The 20,167-nt window shown below is 40.5% G+C and overlaps 1 protein-coding gene across 1 annotated transcript; it reads right to left on the bottom strand.

Moving 5' to 3' along the window:
- Positions 1 to 15,018: 15,018 nt before the first annotated feature.
- Positions 15,019 to 16,548, bottom strand: LOC130042722 (olfactory receptor 4C15-like). Its single transcript, XM_056134898.1, has 2 exons — positions 16,531 to 16,548; positions 15,019 to 15,972 (listed from the first exon to the last, which is right to left on the bottom strand). The coding sequence occupies exons 1-2, from the start codon at positions 16,546 to 16,548 to the stop codon at positions 15,019 to 15,021; spliced, it is 972 nt and encodes a 323-aa protein (XP_055990873.1).
- Between the last annotated feature and the right edge of the window lie 3,619 nt (positions 16,549 to 20,167).

Genomic DNA, 20,167 nt, shown 5'->3' on the forward strand with positions numbered 1-20,167 from the left:
TCATATCTCAAACACCTGAGTGAAAACAGCCTTTGTGATACCTGATAAATGAAAGCTATAAGAAGAATAAATGAAGTGCTGATGGAGAGCTGAAACAAAATAAGGCATGCTTCTATTCTAGCAACAGTGACTCCAAACACACTCTCCAAATGTTTGTTTTCTTAAACCAAAAATTAATGACTTTTTATAATATTGAAAATGCTATTCTTTTGACATGGGCATGTCATTTCATTTGTTTTTTCAAAGCTTCAGATTTGTAATTATAATGTAATTTTTTAAAATATGATCTAGAGTCAGAAAAGTTTATGACTAGTTCTCATGCACATAACTAAATGATAGGTCTGTGATTCTAGTCAATTGAGAAGCATGACAAACAATACTGATAGTTTTAAGTGCTATATCACAATTTTTAATCCTTCCTGAAATCACAAAAATTTAAAATATACATCTCACCCTGTGTCAATCTCTGGAAAGTTCTGGTGATGACAAAATCCTGCTCTCTATGCATGAATATCCATCCAGAGGCTGATGAACAAGTGAAGGTTTTTCCAAGGTCCTAGTGCTACTTCTATGGGGAAGATTAAGAGCATCTCTGGCTGATAGAGTAGAGAGTGTTTTCCATAGCTTCTGCAGCACTGCTCTCAACATGATTTGGGATGGGTGGGATTAAAAGCCCAAATTGCTTCCTGGATTTCTGAATGTAATTTAAAGAGGTTGAACAGGGAAATTATGAACGAATAGAATTCTCTCTCATTCCTCTGGGAATGTGTATATTTCCAAACAATGAAGTTTAATTGCTTGGTACCTTAATCAAATTTAATGTATCTTACTAAATAGAATCAGTATTTTTCATTCTTTAATCATTTTTATAGTTGCTCCTCGAGTTTTCTTTGAAAGTGCTTTCATTTCCATCAGAAGAAACCATTGGTTATTTATGAATAAAATATATTATTTGCAGAATAAACCTGAAATTTCTAATAGCTAATAAAAGTTTTAATATATTGACTCTGAATCTCACAATATTTAGCTTTGGAAGAATTTACTGGGGAACTATATGAATGGTGTTATTTTTATTTTTATCAAAAATTACATGGCGCCAGGGGGCAGGTGGTGAGTGTGACCCCCGCCTAGTGAAATTTGGAGGATCTGGGTGGAGGATGCTCGACTCCAATCCGAGCAGGCTTGGAGATCTCAGTCCCGGAACCCGCGTGGATTTGTCCCTCTGCCTCTACCTTCATGTGTGCGGAGAGTGGTCTCAGCAAGGTGGTGGCTGGTCCTGGAGGTCTTCGGCAGCCGGAGCCCTGATCAGGGCGGGGAGGAAAGCAGAATCCGCTCCCCTCCAAGGGGCCCCAGCGAGGAACAGGCAGGGGCGGGGGCAGAAGACTGGCGCCGTGTAATCCCATCAACGGCCAAGACTCAGAGACTATAAAATCCAGCTCCCGGACGAGAACAGTGCAGTCTTCTGCCCCTGCGCCTGGGTGTTCCTCGCCGGGGCCCCTTGGAGGGGAGCGGGTTGAACTTTCCTCCCTGCCCCGACCAGGGCTCCGGTAGCCGAAGACCTCCAGGACCAGCCACCACCATGCTGAGACCACTCTCCGCACACATGAAGGTACTGGCAGAGGGACAAATCCACGCGGGTTCCGGAGCCGAGATCTCCAAGCCTACTCGGATTGGAGTCGAGCATCCTCCACCCAGATCCTCCAAATTCCAGTAGGCGGGGGTCACACCCACCACCTGGCCCCCTGGCGCCGTGTAATCCCATCAATGGCCAAGACTCAGAGAGACTATAAAATCCAGCTCCCGAACCGTGCGGCCGCATACATGGCCGTGCGACATCTTATCAGTACATCTTTTTATGACATCTTATTATCTCATTCCTACTTTGAACAAACTTGCAGGCTATCGAATGTAGCCTGCCCACAGGGCAGAGTCTGGCAAACTCCTTGTGGCGTACCAAATATGCCAAATACCAGTAACAATGATGGGTCTCATTCTCCTAAAGAGCCTTGATTTTATAATCTCAGGGCTAGGATGAAAGAGACATTACTGGGGCCTGCTCAAGGCAATCAACGAATAACAGGATGATGAAATGAAAAAATGAAAATCAAAAATTATTGGTAAATAACAGGATACATTTATTAAGTATTTATAATGTGTATGGAGTTTTCCATTAAGTATTTTATTTAATTTTAAAGAAAATATTATTTTATAGCACCCATTTATGATTAATAAGCCTAAGAATTATAGACGCTATTCTGCTAGGAAATAGGAAAGTTAGAACTTAAACTCAAAGCATCTACGTTCTAAAGTTTCATCTCCTTGGCTTGCTTAAATCTTAGATTTCTATTGGTTGGAACTGACCTTAATGTCAAGTACCCAAGTCCTCCTTTATGAGTAAGCTTGAGACTCCTCCAAAAATTTCTATTAGTTAACTAAATCATAGTATAACTGTTCTGAGCAACATGAAAATTATAAATCAGAACATAGATATAAGCTTTCTGTCATTGAACAATATATTTCTCTCAATATAGAGTATCAGTGAGAAAAAAATGATTGCCAATCAATGCCTCTTTTGCAAACTAAAATACCCAAAAGAGAGAGAGAGAACAGAGGGGAATGCCCTGCCAGAGAGGCAGGCTGGGATGGGGAGGTTGGGGTGTGGCAGGGATACTAGGATTCGTGGTGGTAGGAAATGGGCACTGTTGGAGGGATGGGTATTTGATCATTGTATAATTAAAACCCAAGCACAAAATTTGTAAGTCTACATCTGTACCTCATGGTTCTCACTAATAAAAATTAAAAAAATAATAATTATTTTTTATAAGAAAAATGCTGATTTCTTTTTTTTATATTTATGTATTTTTTAATAGTTGAGGCACCATGAGGTACAGTTGTAGACTTACACATTTTTGTGCTTGGGTTTGGATTATACAATGATCAAACACCCATCCCTCCACCAGTGCGCATTTCCCACCACCACGGATCCCAGCATCCCCTCCCCCCCAGCCCCCATCCTACCCTGCCTCTGTGGCAGGGCATTTCCCTCTCTCTCCTTTTGAGTGCCATGGTCTGCAAAAGAGGCATTGAGTGGCAATCATGCTTGGTCGACAGTCTACCCTCAGCATGCTCTCCCATCATGGGCGGATCCTCCCAACACCCTTTATTTGGTGTTCCCTTCTCTTTCTGAGCTCCCCCTTCCCCTAACATGTGTGGTTGTCCTCCGGGTCATTGAGTAAAATTCCTGGTACTAATCTCTGCCATACTTGGGTGTTAGTTTCCTATTTTGTTACTTTATGTTCCCCAGATGAATGCAATCTTTCTATGTCTATCCCTTTCTTTCTGAGTCATTTCGCTTAACATGATACTTTCCATGTAGTACCACTTATATGTAAACTTCATGACTTCATCTTTTCTAACAGCTACATAGTACTCCATTGTGTAAATGTGCCAGAGTTTCTTCAACCAGTCATCTGTTCTCGGGCACTCAATTTTTTTCCAGATTCTGGCTATTGTAGAGTGCTGCAATAAACAGACAATTGCAGATGTCACTTCAGCTATACTTTTTTTGCCTCTCTGGGATATATTCCCAGGAGTGGTATTGCTGGGTCAAATGGGAGCTCAATTTCTAGTTTTTTGAGAATCATCCATACTGTTTTCCAGAAGGGCTGAACCAGTCGGCATTCCCACCAACAGTGAAGGAGTGTCCCTTTCTCACCACATCCGCGCCAGCACCGGTTGCTTTTGTTCTTGTGGATATGGGCCAGTCTCTGTGGTGTGAGGTGATACCTCATTGTGGTTTTGATCTGCATCTCCCTGATGATTAATGATGTGGAACATTTTCTCATGTGTCTTTTAGCCATTCAGATTTCTTCTTTGTCAAAGTTTCTATTCATTTCATCTCCCCATTTTTTGATGGGGTTGAATGTTTTCTTTTTGTGGAGTTGAACCAGTATTTTGTATATCCTTGAAATTAACCCCTTATCAGATGTGTAGTTGGCGAATATCCTTTCCCATTCAGTTGACTGTCTTTGTATTTTGGTCACTGTTTCTTTTGAGGTGCAGAAGCTTCTTAGTTTAAGATAGTCCCATTTATCTATCTCTGTTTTCACTTGCTTGGCCAGCGGTGTGACATCTTTGAAGACACTATTAGCTTCTATGTCATGAAGGGTTTTGCCAACATTTTCCTCAATGTATCTTATAGATTCCGGTCTGATGTTGAGGTCTTTAATCCACTTAGATCTTACTTTTGTACATGGAGTTAGGCAGAGATCTGAGCCCATTTTTTTGCATATAGTCATCCAGTTTTTCCAGCATAATTTGTTAAAGAGGCTTTCCCTGCCCCACTTCACTTTTCTTGCCCCCTTATCGAAGATTAGATGCTCGTATGCTTGGGGGGGGGGTACGTCAGTATATTCAACCCTGTTCCATTGATCTACAGCTCTGCCTTTGTTCCAGTACCAGGCTGTTTTAATTATTACTGCCTTGTAGTAGATTTTGAAGTTAGGGAGGTTGATTCCTCCCATTTTCTTTTTCCCAAGAATTGCTTTAGCTATTCGTGGGGGCTTATTGTTTCATATGAATTTCAGGAGTGTTTGCTCCAATTCTTTGAAGAATGTCATGGGTATCCTAATAGGGATTGCGTTGAATTTATACAGTGCTTTGGGAAGTATTGCCATTTTGACAATGTTAATTCTCCCGATGCTCTTGGCCAAGTTTGTGTTGACAAGGACACCGACGCCTCCAACACCTCTTTTATCGCATGTTCCGAGGAACAATTCTTCTCCAGTGTCGAAAACGGCATGGTGAGATTCGTGTCTTCTTGTCTCAGTCAGACCAATGATGTCGTACTTGATCATTCGCGCTTGTACCATCAGGTCCTCGATGGATGCATCTGATGCTAGCGTACGTGCATTGAAAGTACAGACGATCATTTTTGTCTTCCTTCGTTGTGGCAGCCTAGGTCGGCCTTGAGATTTTGTCGGCCTCTCCTTTCTCATCCTTCTCAGTGCTGCCATGTCGGTGAAGCCTTCAGGGTCAGGTGAATGAGACCAGTTGTAGTTACTGGTTTTGGCATATCGAATACACAGCGGATAGCTTGCCAGGCTCTTCCGTGCGGGCGGAATACTCTCGGTAGCTTGCCAGTCTTTCCGAGAGGTATAGAGGCTTTTGGGGTGACCTCTAATCACCCTTGTAGGTGTTACCATATTTGAACCCTATCAAATATGGTACGACAATTCCAGAAGACGGGTATTTAGTGTCTTATGATGTGTCGCGCAGCCGCTTGCGGCCGCGCGGGTCCGGAAAGCGTCCTGGAGTGTGGCGACGGCTGGGTAGTGGAAGTAGTGTCGAGAGTGGAAGTCTGCCAGTGGGGTATTTATCTGGGTAGGGTGGGTCTCCTGTGCACAATTCGATCCCTGGGTGGTTGATGGAAGCAGACAGGGCAGGGTAGGGTGGGGCTCCTGATTAGAATCCCTTTGTCACCTGTGGTGGTGGGAGCAAGCAGAGAAGCTCTGTCCCTGGGTCCGCCGGGCCTGGAGTCCAAGGTCTCAGAGAGTTCCGCTTACCTTGTTCTGTGGGTCTTCAGTTGTGCGTGGGTCTCGGCCGGAGCTGCCGCGCGGGTCCGGAAAGCGTCCTGGAGTGTGGCGACGGCTGGGTAGTGGAAGTAGTGTCCAAGAGCATTGATTCATTCGAATGCCTAACAACCCGAATCGGACGTTTACATTTGAATAGATGTGGCTCACTGCCTGCAGTTTCTATCTTCGTTGTCTACGCACCAACATCTCATTATGATGAAAGAGAAATCGAGAAGTTCTACATGGAGCTAGAGAAGTTCTATAAAGAAGACCACACCTTCTACAAGATCATTGTGGGTGATTTTAATGCCAAGATAGGACCGAGAAGATCAGCTGAAGAACTTCACATCGGGACCCATGGCCTAGAATGGAACGAACAGGGTGAGAGACTGTCTGAGTTCATCATGTCGACCAAGACCATTCATGGTAACTCACAGTTCCAGAAGGCAGAATCTAAACGATGGACATGGGAGTCTCCCGGTGGACGATTCCACAACGAAATAGACCACATCATATTCAATCGACGGTTTTGCCTGACTGATGTCGCTGTTGTCCCCAAATTTCGAACGGGATCGGACCACCGTCTCCTTCGTGCAAAATTCTACTTCACAGAGCGGGGAGAAAGGGCTGCAAAGTTCAAAAAGAGAACTCCCAGAACGACCACCAACTGGGAACTCTTTGGTACTATTGCGGCAACATGGGAAGATGCCATTGTTGACAACATTGACGAGGAATACGATCGACTGGTTCAGCACCTCCATGAATGTGCGAGGAACGCCAAGAGAGAGATAGCCACAAAAAGTCGCCTATCTTCGAAAACTCTTGAGCTAATTCGCCAGCGTGGTTTGGCGCATGCCTCAGGCAACCGCAAGCTAACGTCCGAGCTTGCAAAGCAGTGCAGAGATGCGATCAAGGAAGACCTCAAAGAGAGAAGAGCAGAAGTACTGGTAGATGCGGCAGAAGCCGGGAAAAGTATTCGTAACGCCCGCCTGTCCTTCGCCAACTATAAGACCAAGATGACTGCCCTCCGACGTCCTGATGGATCCATCACATCCTCCAGAACGGCAATGGAGAAGATTATCCATGACTTCTACTCAAATCTCTTCGATAGCCATGTCCACTTGCCGACATACCAAATTCCACAGGATGGGTATGCCGTTCCCAACGTTCTCCCTTCCGAAATCCAACACGCCATTTCGTCAGTAAAGAAGCAAAGAGCACCCGGCCCAGACAAGGTCAGACCTGAACACCTGAAGAACCTGCCGTCAGTACTCATCAATACACTGGCTCGGCTCTTCACTCGCTACCTGTCTGAATGCAAGGTTCCATCTCAATGGAAAACCAGCAGGACCGTACTACTGTTCAAGAAGGGAGACATCCATGACATTGGCAACTATCGCCCGATCTGCCTATTGTCTGTCATCTACAAGTTGTTCACTCGAGTCATCCTGAATAGGATTGGCAGAACACTAGATGAAGGACAACCATGCGAGCAAGCAGGGTTCCGCAAAGGATTCAGCACCATCGACCATATCCACACGATAACCAAACTCATTGAGGTTTCTCGGGAGTTCAAGATGCCGCTCTGCTTAACGTTCATTGATTTAAAGAAGGCCTTTGATTCTGTTGAGACGGAAGCGGTCATTGAAGCCCTAGCCAATCAGGGCATTCAAGCCCAATACATCAGGATCCTCCGTGAGCTGTATTGCGGATTCACTACCAGGATCTCACCATTCTACAAAGAAGTGATCGTTGATGTCAAGAGAGGGGTGCGGCAGGGTGATACCATTTCACCAAAACTCTTCAGTGCCACCCTCGAGAACATCATGCGACGACTAGAATGGGAAGGAATGGGAGTGAAGATAGATGGTCGGCAACTACACCACCTCTGCTTTGCTGATGACATTGTTTTAATAACACCAAACATCAGCCAAGCAGCACAAATGCTGGCCGACTTTGACCGTGAGTGTGGAAAGCTAGGACTACAGCTGAATCTTACGAAGACAATGTTTATGAGAAACAGCCTTGTTCCTGACGCCCCATTTGCTCTCAATGGAACGACCATCTCCGAATGCAACAGCTATGTGTACCTAGGTCGAGAGGTCAACATGAGAAATGACCTGGCACCCGAGCTGCGCAGGAGGAAGAGAGCGGCTTGGAACGCCTTCAAGAACGTCGAAGAAATAGCTAAGAGGACGAAGAACCTCCGGCTCCGGGCACATCTCTTTGATTCCACTGTTCTTCCTGCATTAACATATGCCTCAGAGACCTGGGCCCTACGCAAACAAGATGAGAACGCTATTCAGGTCTCCCAAAGAAGAATAGAAAGAGCTATGCTTGGAATATCACGTTTCACTCAAATGAGAGAACGAATCCGGAGTTCTGACATCCTTCGACGATCAAGGATCAGGGACGCTGTCTCATTTGCCAAGGTGTCGAAAATCAGATGGGCTGGTCACGTAATGAGATTTAAAGACGACCGTTGGACTAGAGCTGTTACTGATTGGATTCCACGGGATGTCAAGAGACCGCGTGGCCGCCCACCTACCAGATGGTCAGACTTCTTTGTCAAGGTCATGAACGATCGGTTTGAGGCCCTCCATGTTCCCGGAGCGAAGAGATGCCATTGGGCTACACTAGCACGCGACAGGGACAAATGGAGACGTTACTGGCGCCCGCTCGAGCAAATCGACGACTAACGGGAAGTTAAGTGATTAAGTGAATTCTCCCGATCCATGAACAGGGGATATTTTTCCATTTCCTCGTATCCTCTTTTATTTCCTGAAGTAGAGTTCTGTAGTTTTCTTTGTACAGGTCCTTTACTTCCGTAGTTAAGGTGAATCCTAGGTACTTGATTTTCTGGGGCACAATTGTAAATGGGTTTGTTTTCATCATGTCTTTTTCTTCTCTTTCACTATTTGCATATAGGAAAGCCATGGACTTTTGGGCATTGATTTTATAACCTGCCACTTTACTATACAAGCCTTTTGTTTCTAGAAGTTTCTTGATAGAGGTTTTAGGGTTTTCTAAGTATAGTGTCATATAATCTGCGAATAGTGAGAGCTTGATTTCTTCCTTTCCTACCTGGATGCCCCTAATATCCTTTTCTTGCCTAATCGCTATTGCAAGTACTTCCAGTACTATATTGAACAGCAGTGGAGAGAGTGGGCATCCTTGTCTCGTCCCTGATCTTAGAGGGAAGGCTCTCAGTTTTTCACCATTGAGGACGATGCTTGCTGTAGGCTTGCGGTAGATGGCTTTAACTATATTGAGAAAAGTCCCCTCTCTCCCCATTTTGGCTAGGGTTTTCATCATAAATGGGTGCTGGATCTTGACAAATGCTTTCTCTGCATCTATTGATATGATCATATGATTTTTATCTTTTCTTTTGTTGATATGGTGGATAATGTTGATTGATTTCCGAATGTTAAACCATCCTTGCATCCCTGGGATGAATCCTACTTGGTCATGGTGTATGATCTTTTTGATGAGTAGTTGAATTCTATTTGCTAGTATTTTGTTGAGAATCTTTGCATCCGTGTTCATCAGGGATATGGGCCTGTAGTTTTCTTTTCTCGTGGTGTCTTTGTTTCCTTTTGGTATTAGAGAGATATGGGCTTCATAGAAACTGTTTGGGAGAGTTTCCGTTTTTTCAATTTCCTGGAAGAGCTTGAGAAGGACTGGCAGTAGGTCCTCTTTAAATGTTTGGAAAAATTTGCTAGTGAATCCATCTGGGCCCGGGCTTTTGTTTTTGGGAAGGCTTTTGATTGCAGTTTCTATTTCGTTGATGTTAATAGGTCTATTCAGATACTCCAGGTCTTCTTGATTCAGCTTTGGGAGATTATAGGAGTCCAGGAATTTGTCCATTTCTTCTAGATTCTCTTGTTTCGTGGCATACAGACTTTCAAAGTAGTCTCTGATGATCTTTTGGATTTCTTTGGTTTCTGTTGTGATATCCCCTTCTCATTTCTGATTCGGTTTATTAGGGTTCTCTCTCTCTATTTCTTTGTGAGTGTTGCGAGTGGTTTATCTATCTTGTTTATTCTCTCAAAAAACCAGCTCTTGGTTTCATTGATCCTTCGGATTGTTTCTTTGGTTTCAATGTCATTGATTTCTGCTCTAAGTTTTATGATCTCTTTCCTTCTGCCTGATTTAGGTTCTTTCTGTTGATCCTTTTCTAAGGACTTGAGCTGTGAGGTCAAGTTGTTTATGTGCATCGTTTCTACAGACCTAAGATATGCTTGCAGAGCTATAAATTTTCCCCTTAATACAGCTATTGCTGCATCCCATAGGTTCTGGTAGCTCGTGTCTTTATTCTCATTTGTTTCCAGGTATCTTTTGATTTCGTCCTTGACTTCGTTCCTGACCCATTCGTTGTTCAGCATCGAGTTGTTTAATTTCCAGGTGTTTGATTTGGTTCTCCGTGTCTTGGTGTGATTCACTTCTATCCTCAGTGCATCATGGTCTGAAAAGATGGCTGATACTATTTCTATCTTCCTTATTTTGTTGAGGTATGTTTTGTGTCCTAGCACATGGTCTATTTTGGAAAATGTTCCGTGTGCACTGGAGAAGAATGTGTATTCTTTCTGTTGGGGGTGTAAAGCCCTGTATAAGTCTATAAGTCCTCTCTCTTCTATTTCTTCTTTCAAAGCCAATGATTCCTTGCTGGATTTTGTTCTTGTTGATCTGTCCAGAGGTGATAGGGCAATGTTGAAGTCTCCAAGTACTATTGTGCTGCTTGCAATATCCTCCTTAAAGTCTGTTAGCAGTTGTTTTAAATATTTGCTGTTCCCTCATTAGGTGCGTATACATTTAAGAGTGTGATTTCTTCCTGTTGTACATATCCCTTGATGAATAGAAAATGGCCTTCACTGTCCCTTCTAGCCTTTTTCAGGGTGAAATTAATGTTGTCACATGCTAGTATGGCCACCCCAGCTTTTTTGCAGGAGCTGTTTTCTTGCAGGATTGTTTTCCATCTTTTGACTTTGAGGCTGTGTTTGCTCTGAGTGTTGAGATGAGTTTCTTGTAGGCAGCAGAATGTTGGGTTCTGTCTCTGTATCCATTTTGCCACTCTGTGTCTCTTCAATGGTGAATTGAGACCGTTGACATTGAGAGAGAGTATGGTTATGGGGTTTTGTGCCATGTTTCTGTGCGGGTGTGTTGTGGTTGTAGGGTTTGTCTTGTCTTATAGTAGCCCCTTTAGTCCTTGTTTTAGGTTTGGTTTTGAGTCTATGAAGTCCCTGAGCTGCTATTTATCTAGAAAATAGTGTAGCTTTCCATCTATTTGGAGTGAGAGTTTAGCCGGATAGAATATTCTTGGTGAAGCATTCATTTCAGTGAGTTTTTTGACTATATCTCGCCACTGTCTTCAGGCTTGTAGGGTTTCTCTGAGAGGTCTGCTGTGAATCTCAGGGGTGCTCCTTTGTATGTGATTTCCTTTTTTGCCCTTGCTGCTTGCAGTATTGTGTCTCTATCGGCAGCATCGATCATTCTAACTATAATATGTCTTGGGGTGTTTCTGTTGGGGTCTCTTTTAGCTGGCACTCTTCGGGCTTCTTGAATCTGGATGGCTGTATTATGGAGCTCTGGGAATTTTTCGGCAATAATTTGCTTAAGCATGGTTTTTTCATTGGGATTGTTTCCTTGAGCTTCTGGTAGTCCAATGATTCTAATGTTGTTTCTTCTGGAATCATCTCGTAGGACTCTGATTCGCTCTTGAGCTATTTTGAGGTCTTTTGCCATTGTTTGCTGTTGTCTGTTGACTTGGTGCAGCTGATCTTCCAAGTCACTGATTCTTTCCTCAGCTGTGGTCGTTCTATTTTTGAAGGCAGTGAGTGAGGTTTTGACTTCATCTATGGAATCTGTCTTGCGTGCCATTTCTGTGTGGAGCTTTCCAATTTTGGCTCTCATTTCTTGCTGTATTTTGTCAATTGTGCGATCGATTGTTTCTTTCATGTCCTCTTTCAGTTTAGCGGATATGTGTGTGACTGTTTCATCAAGTTGATTGGACATCTTGATGACTTCATATCTGAATTCCTTGTCAGAGAGGTCCCTAAGGTGGCTAGCACCTACTGAGACTTCTAGACGTGTTTCCTCATGGTCTCCGTGTGGTGGGGATTTGCATTGTTTCCTCATGTTGTTGTGTATGTGGAGGGCTAATATTTGCTGGTTTGAGTGAACTACCTGCGGCCCCGTGAGCGTTGTCCCGCCGAAAATTAGGCCACGCCCACTTTAAAGCCACGCCCACCTCTGAAGTGACCATGCCCCCACGGATACCTGGTTTTTGTCCAGGAAGTAAAGACTGGGTGGGGGAAAAGGGAGCAGCTCTGATGGGCTGCCGGACCAAAGGGACAGGCAGAGAGAGACGCAGATCCCCTTTGCCTCCCAGAGTGGGGGGGAGGGGGGGGAGTGGGGGGCGCCTGCAGACACTTCAAAAAAATAATTATTTTAGAAAATTTGAGATAAGCAGAATTTGACTAACAGTTTCTATTATCTATAAACATGTACTCAAATATAAAACAATCTTCTTAAGAGAAAGCACGATTGGCAGAAATTCATGATATTTTCACTGCTCATTAAATATTTTCTGTAGTAGAACTGTGACTGATGCTTAATAAAATTATTTTCTTGATATACTTTTATATTTCTAATTGCATATATCCCTTTTCTAAATTGGCATGGATTAATTTCTCATTGGCTCTATTTCTTCATATTCTGGCAATCATTTTAATGATGCATTATTATTCAGTGTGATATAATATTATCTGTATGCTATTTTATAACTCATAAATTTCTGAGGATATAATTATTTCCAGTAGGCTTTAATTAATAACTATATAGAATGAAGGAAATTCACGTGTGTGTGTGTATATATATATATACATATATATATATATATACACATATATGTGTGTGTGTATATATGCCACATTTAGTGGTGCTCAGGGATGACTCCCTGTTGGGGCTTAGGAATAACATGTGCTGGTGAGGATTAAACACAGGTTGGCAACATGCAAGGCAACTACTTACCCACATTACTATCTCTCCAGCCCACAAAGAATATTACATGATAATAAAGCATGAATTTGGGGTCTAGAAGTTAAGAATTCTTAGCAAATTAATAGATTGACCATGAAGATTCAAAATGCCAATGAAGTAAAGTTGCAGTCTATTCAGATTTCAGATCTTCAGAACATAGCTCATTGGTTTACCTAAATATTTCAACTTTAATCTTTTATATTAATGAGTAAAGGTAAAGGTAAGGTAAAGGCCCTCCCATTGATCATCGATTTGCTCGAGCGGGCCCAGTAACGTCTCCATTGGAGACTTTGTTGTTACTGTGTTTGGCATATCGAATATGTCACGGGGAGCTTGCCAGGCTCTGCCATGCAGGCGAGATACTCTCGGTAGCTTGCCGGGCTCTCCGAGAAGGGCGGAGGAATCGAACTCGGGCCATGTTGGCTACATGCAAGGCAAACGCCCTACCACTGTGCTATCGCTCCAGCCCTATTAATGGGATTAATAGAAATTTGTATTTCTACCTCTTTTGAATAATGCACTGCTTTATTTCTGTTCTTCTGCAGATTGAGTTCCTTTTAGGGGAGATGAACAACTAACATAAAAAAATAGAGTTCCTGCATGTGAATGAATTTTATCAACTTGAGGCACAAATGTAAAGCTATTTGTGACATTAGATGCATTTAAGAAATTAAACAAAATTTTGCAATTGAAAAAGTGGGCCCACTCGAGCAAATCGACGATCAACGGGAGGGCCTTTACCTTGGCCTTTACCCCTGGTACCATAGAATGTCATTGTATGCTCTAGATCATAGTCAGGTCCCCAGTAGAGTAAAACTGTTATAAAATGTTAGAAGAAGAGGAGTAATATATATTATTTTAGAAAAAGCAAAGACTACCTCCATAAAATAGACCTTTATAGATTTTAAATCAAGGAGTCATAATGCAAATTTTTATAAAGGTTATATAAAACCATATGAGCCAGATTATGCAATGTTTTAATTTAATAATCAAGTGAAAATTTAAGGACATAAAAACAGGAAAGCAGAACAGGCCGATAAGCATGTCTCATTTCAGATGAACACTTCTGAGTTTTGTTGTTGGATTCATCCATTATTCCCTCACAGACTTTGTGAAAGTTTGGGAGTAGAGACTTAAAAGTAGAAGAGATAGAGTGGTAGTACAGTGGGTAGGACATTTCCTTGTACCCCAAAGACCTGGGTTGGATCGTCTGCATCCCTTATGGTCCCCCAAGAACTTCCAGTATTAATTCCTGAGTGCAGAGATAGGAGCACCGCCGTGTCTGATCAAAAAAGAAAACAAAAAGTATAGAGCATGTTATTTCCCCTATTAAAACTCTCGCTACTTATTTTAGTGTGCTGAGGATTTTGGTTTGGGACCATACATAGCTGTACTCAGGAGGTTTTCCTGAACTCAGCACTCAGGAATTACTTCTGAAAGAGCTCAAGGACCATGTGTGGGTGTGAGTATAAAATCTGGATTCAATTGCATGGAAGATAACTGCCCTTCCTGCTGTACTATCTCCCCAGCTTCAGTCTGTTGACATTTTAGAAAGTCAAACTGATACTTCATACTAAAAAAACCTCATGTTCTTTTTTCCATTGTTATTTCTGCTTTATGCTATGTACATGCTATCCATGCTAAATCGTATATGTACTAGTACATTCATATTTGTTCCCAAATCAAAGCAAAGACTGTGGCAAATAATTTTTTTAAAAAATCTGGTGAAACAAGGGATTAGAAAGTAAAGATCTTTTTACATTTTTCTAGAGAAATACTATGCAGTACAAGTTTTTCAAAACAGGGTTTTATCAAAAACTTTTAGAAAGTTGACCTCAGTGTCCTGGTGCCTAAATTAGCTACATTATTTGAGATGCTACAAAAAAGAAATTGAACTTTATGTTGATTCTAGAAAAGGTTTATGAATATAAAACCAGCAGAATCTTTATTGTATAAATCCACTCCATGAACATTTTAAAATCTTGTGTAGTTCTATCATATTTCATTGCAGGACATAGGATAAAGAACATTTTGGAACTGAAAAAACTCCTTAGATTTCTAAATCCAAAAAATTCCTCTTTAGAAAAATTGAACAAACATCGTTCCTAATCCAAAAACTACTTATCTTCATTCACAAAGGATTTATATTTATAACGCGGATTTCAAATATTGATGACTTATTTTAGTTAATTTTTTATAATGGCTAGATTTAAATATGTTTGCAATTCGTCTATAACTTTTAAGTAAGAATTCTGCGATGGTATTCAAGATAGTGAAACATTTTCCCAAACTCTTATAATTTATGTTATTTATTGTCTCACCTTCATTCAAATTGTAACGCTACGTAATATTACATGAAAATGATTTGAAGTTTTTACAAGAAATTGTATTTTCTGTGCATAATGATTTATTTTTTATCAGACACAACTATTAATCTTTTCCACAATTTTGTCATGGCATTCTTCACCTCCTTATTCCTGAAAGTATAAATTAGGGGATTGAGCAGAGGAGTTATCAAGCTGTAGAATATCTCCACCATTTTATCAAAGTAGAAAGCAGATGGAGGCCGTGCGTACTCAAATATACATGGAACAAACAACATAACCACAACAGCAATGTGAGATCCACAGGTGGAGAGGGCTTTCTTCTGTCCTTCAGTACTGTGACTTCTCAGAGAAAACAAGATGACCCCATAAGACACAAGCAACATGGAAAAGATTAGGATGCAGATGAATCCGCTGTTGGCCACCACCAAAAGGCCAAAAACATAAGTATCAGTACAGACAAGTTTTAGTAATGGGAACAAGTCACATAAGAAATGATCAATGATGTTAGGTCCACAGAAAGGCAGCTGGGAAGTAAAGGCAATTTGGATAACTGAATGAAGAAGTCCCCCAGTCCAGGCTACTCCAATCAAAATGCTGCAGAGCCTGGAGGTCATGATGGAAGAATAGTGTAAAGGCTTGCAGATGGCCACATACCTGTCATAGGCCATGGCTGTGAGGACGATCATCTCTGCCCCACCAAAGAAGTGTTCAGCAAAGACCTGTGTCATACAGCCTGCAAAGGAGATGGTTTTCTTTTCATAGAGAATGTCAACAAGCATTTTGGGGGCAGTGATTGAGGAGAGGCACACATCCAGGAAGGATAGAAAAGCCAGGAAGAAGTACATTGGGGACCCTAGGAGCGCTGGACTTCTCAGGATGGCCAACACAATCAGCAGGTTCCCACTAACCGTTGCAATGTAGACTACCAGAAATATAACAAATATTATTTTCTGAATGTCTGGATTCTGTGAGAGCCCCAGGAGGACAAATTCCGTTACAAAACTTTGGTTTTTTATGAATTCCAAGGAGAAGCTCTAAGCTACCAGAGCAGCAATATAGTATCTGTAAGAGAATAAAATGCACACATCAGAACTTTTCAATAACATGTATACTAACAAAAAATTTCATCTTTAGGATAAATTATCAGTAATTCTCTACATTATTTGTTGCAACATTAGAAATTTGTAAAATAAGCTTGCGTGGGAGAGATGGTCAAATGTCTGGAGAACATGCTATTACATTGTATCAGAAATTGCATCATAATCTTATTTGAAAATGTTGAGAAACAATTTTTTGTCAATAGTCAATTCTAAGTATTTGGAAGTAAGTTTCTTGAATGAATTGCAAAGAGCGATCCTATTAATTTTTAGATACATGGGTTTTTTATACATAACTGCTCTTTTTATTTCCTTCTCTACTACATTTTTACTTATGTATTGGCATACACCATATTCACATATTGATTTTTTAGCCTAACTCTTTATTTTATGAACTGTTTTGTTTCTAGTTTTGATGACCTTTTTAGCTCTTGATGTAAAATATCACATCATTTGTGAATAGTAACAATTTGAAATATTTAGCATTTTAAATACCTTTTTGTTCTTTTCCATGCCTTCGTTTTGTGGCTAGGAATCAAAAAAATCTTAGGTAGTAGTGGCGAAAGTGCACATATTACAAGACAAGTCTTTAAGTTTTCCCTTTGAAGTATAATGTTCCTGTGGAATTGTTGAATATGGTCTTTATGATATTGAGTTAGATTTCTTCAACTTGCATATTGTTGAGGGTTTTAATATATGAATTTTCTCCTCTCAACTTTCTCCTTAAGGGTTGAAGAAGATGGGATGGTGGAGGGTTATTTACACTTTGGTGGCAGAGTGGTTGAAGTAGCATTATCAGAAGAAAACAATAATATAGACACTATTGTAACCCATATTACCTCAATAAATTATTTTTAAAAATATATCCAGAATTAACATCTGATTTTAATTTTTTAGGAAAAATTATTCTTTAGTTGTGTTAAGCATAGTATTAGAGTAGGAAAGGAACCATTCCTTTCACATTTGTGATAAGCAGTATAATTTGTCTACAAATAAAAAGGGGAAAAACGCATTCAGATTCAAGTTATTTTAAAAGTAATAGTTATCTAACTAATTTTGTGACAGATAAATTATCTGGAGCTCTTAAGATAAATTATTTGTTTTCAAAAGAGCACGTTACTTATGAAAAATGCCAACTTTTATTAATATACATTTACTACAACAAATACGGGCTAGAGCGATAGCAGAGCGGGTAAGGCATTTGCCTTGCACGCAGCCAACATGGCCAACTGAGTTCGATTCCTTCGCCCCTCTCAGAGAGCCTAGCAATCTACCGAGAGTGTCTTGCCAGCATGGTAAAGCCTGAAAGCCTGGCAAGCTCCCCGTGTTGTATTCGATATGCCAAACACAGAAACAACAAGTCTCACAATGCTACTGGGCCTGCTCGAGAAAATCAAGGAACAATGGGAGGACAGTGACAGTGACAGTGACAGTGACAACAAATATACATATATTGATCTTTACTAATTGTTTAAAATTAAGTACATAATTAATTAAAAATTTCTAGCTTTATGAAGCAAATTTCAAATTCAATGATGCCATTAAGAGCTATTAGTCTAGTAGTATCGTCTCTAAACAATTTCTTTTATATCCCATTTTCCTCTCTTGGAGTAATAGCACAGTGGCCAGGCATTTGTCTGCACGCAGCTGGCCTGCTGTTCTGGGTTCAATTCCTCTACCCCTTTCAGAGAGCCTGGTAAGCTACCAAGAGTATCTCACCCACAGAGCAAAGCCTGGCAAGCTACCCGTGAGGTATTTGATATGCCAAAACACAATAACAACAAATCTCACGATGGAGACATTACTCGGCCCACTAGAGCAAATTGATGAACAATGGTGGACAGTGCTACAGTGCTACGGTGCATAGAGGAAACTTATTTTTGTAAAAGAAAAAACATTGGGTACAGAGAGATAGTGCAGAAGGTAGGACTCTTGCCTTGCACTGGACTAACTTGGATCTGTCTGGTGCTACATATAATTCTGGAGCACTTTCAGGTTTGGTCACTCTTTACAGAACCAGGTGTAAGCCCTGAGCACCATCAAGTGTAATCCCAAAACCAAAAATCAAATTTTAATTAAAAATAAAATAAAAGATAAGAGCTGTTCACCCTTACCTAGCACAATCTCCAGAGATTCATCTATTTTAAATTTTTAGAATATCTTGAGAAACATATTTCATAGATAGCTTATGAGTACGTATCACAGAATTCTTGTGAGAATGATTCCCATTCATTATCCATAATTAGAATACACAAAATGTTACCTACAGTAAAATGCACTTAACCAGTAGAGGTTGCCATCCACTCCGACTTACAAACCTGAGAAAACTCTGACTTTGGTTATACAGAAAATGATTAAAACATTTTACTTTTTATAGACTGAAACAGCATCAAAGAATTATTGTATTAAAAGACACAGTAATAGATTTTATCTTGGTGTTTTTTAGTTTATTTGTTTGTTTGTTTTTTGCTTTTTGAGTCAAGCCCAGTGATGCTCAGGGGTTACTCCTGACTTTACACTCAAGAATTACTCCTGCCGGTTCTTGTGTGACCATATGGGATGCTGGAAATCAAACACACGTCAGCCACGTGCAAGGCAAATGCCCTACGTGCTGTGTTATCACTCTAGCCCTGATTTTATGTTTATATGTATATTAGTATACAGATCTTCTATGTTTAATATATAACTAAGGATATACTATTATAACAATCAAACTTTCATAGTCTCATGAATATCAAGTATAGTCATCAAACAAAGCAATGTTAATAATGAAGCTTTAAACGCTTTTGGATTAACTGTGAACATCAGACTCGAATACACCTATCTTAAAATTTAGTCTCCCCTATGCATTTCTATTAGTTCATGGAGCAAATGACTTAAAGTTTCAGAGATACATATTCTACTTATGTAACTGGTTTAGTAAGAACAACTTTTATAAAATTCTTATGAGAAAAAATGAGAAAATACACGGTAAAACAAATGTATTTCCAAAAGAGATAGTGTCAATAAGTCCCAAAGCTAGGGACATAGTGAAAATAGAAATGAATTTATGAAACATATGTTTCATCATGACAACAGCTTTTAAGTACATTTTCTATATCATTTATTTGTGAAAAACATACAATATTTTGGATATAGGCTGATAAAGCATATAAAAACCATGAATGTCTTAATAACTTTCAGATAAATTGTTACTACCCTGCATCACCTACCTGGATGAGAACGTGTTACTAATTTTTTTTTCCAGGAGAAGGTATCAATCATCTTTACATTAGCTTCATTGAAAACTATCATAGGGAGAAAGCTCAGGAGTGAATTTTAATTTTAGGAGTGACCAAGCCTCTTATGTCAATTCATTAGTTGAAATAACTCACAAACACTCCACTTCGTAATCTAGAATTTGCTAGCAGATATATCATTTTAAAATTTAAGCAACCACAACTTAAAACCAAAAATTGCTCTACTTTCATGAAAACATGGACAGCATAAATTACTGGATAGTAACACAAAGGTTCTTTATTATAGGGTTTATGATTTTAAGTTCATTTTAATTTATAGATAATAGGAAAAAAATAAATAATAAGGCATTTCTATACATTATTTTATTCCATATGATTCAGAATGGGCTGGAGTGATAGCACAGTGGGTAGGGCGTTTGCCTTGCATGCAGCCAACATGGCCGACCCAAGTTCAATTCCTCTGCTCCTCTCGGAGAGTCTGGCAAGCTACGAGAGTATCTCGCCCGCATGGCAAAGCCTGGCAAGCTACCCGTGACCGATTCAATATGCCAAATACAGTAACAACAAGTCTCACGATGGAGACGTTACAGGGCCCGCTCGAGCAAATCGATGAACAACGGGAGGACAGTGATACCATGATGATTCAGAATGCCACCCCTTGACATTCATCAAAAAAAGATATGCAAACACTACTTCAAAAGAGTATTTGTACTGCCTGGACCATGTCAGGAATCTTCATACTAGCCACCATAGGAGTCAATTCAAATTTAAAATAACAGAAGACCGCATAAACAGTTATGATAGAGATATTCAAAGTTATCCCAGTACCACATTTTTTAGAAAGATGAACTTATGCTTTGGGGTAAAATGGATGGATCTGGAGGTGATTATTT

The sequence above is a fragment of the Sorex fumeus genome, unplaced genomic scaffold (assembly GCF_029834395.1).
Source record: "Sorex fumeus unplaced genomic scaffold, SorFum_2.1 ptg000007l, whole genome shotgun sequence".
Classification (NCBI taxonomy): domain Eukaryota; kingdom Metazoa; phylum Chordata; class Mammalia; order Eulipotyphla; family Soricidae; genus Sorex; species Sorex fumeus.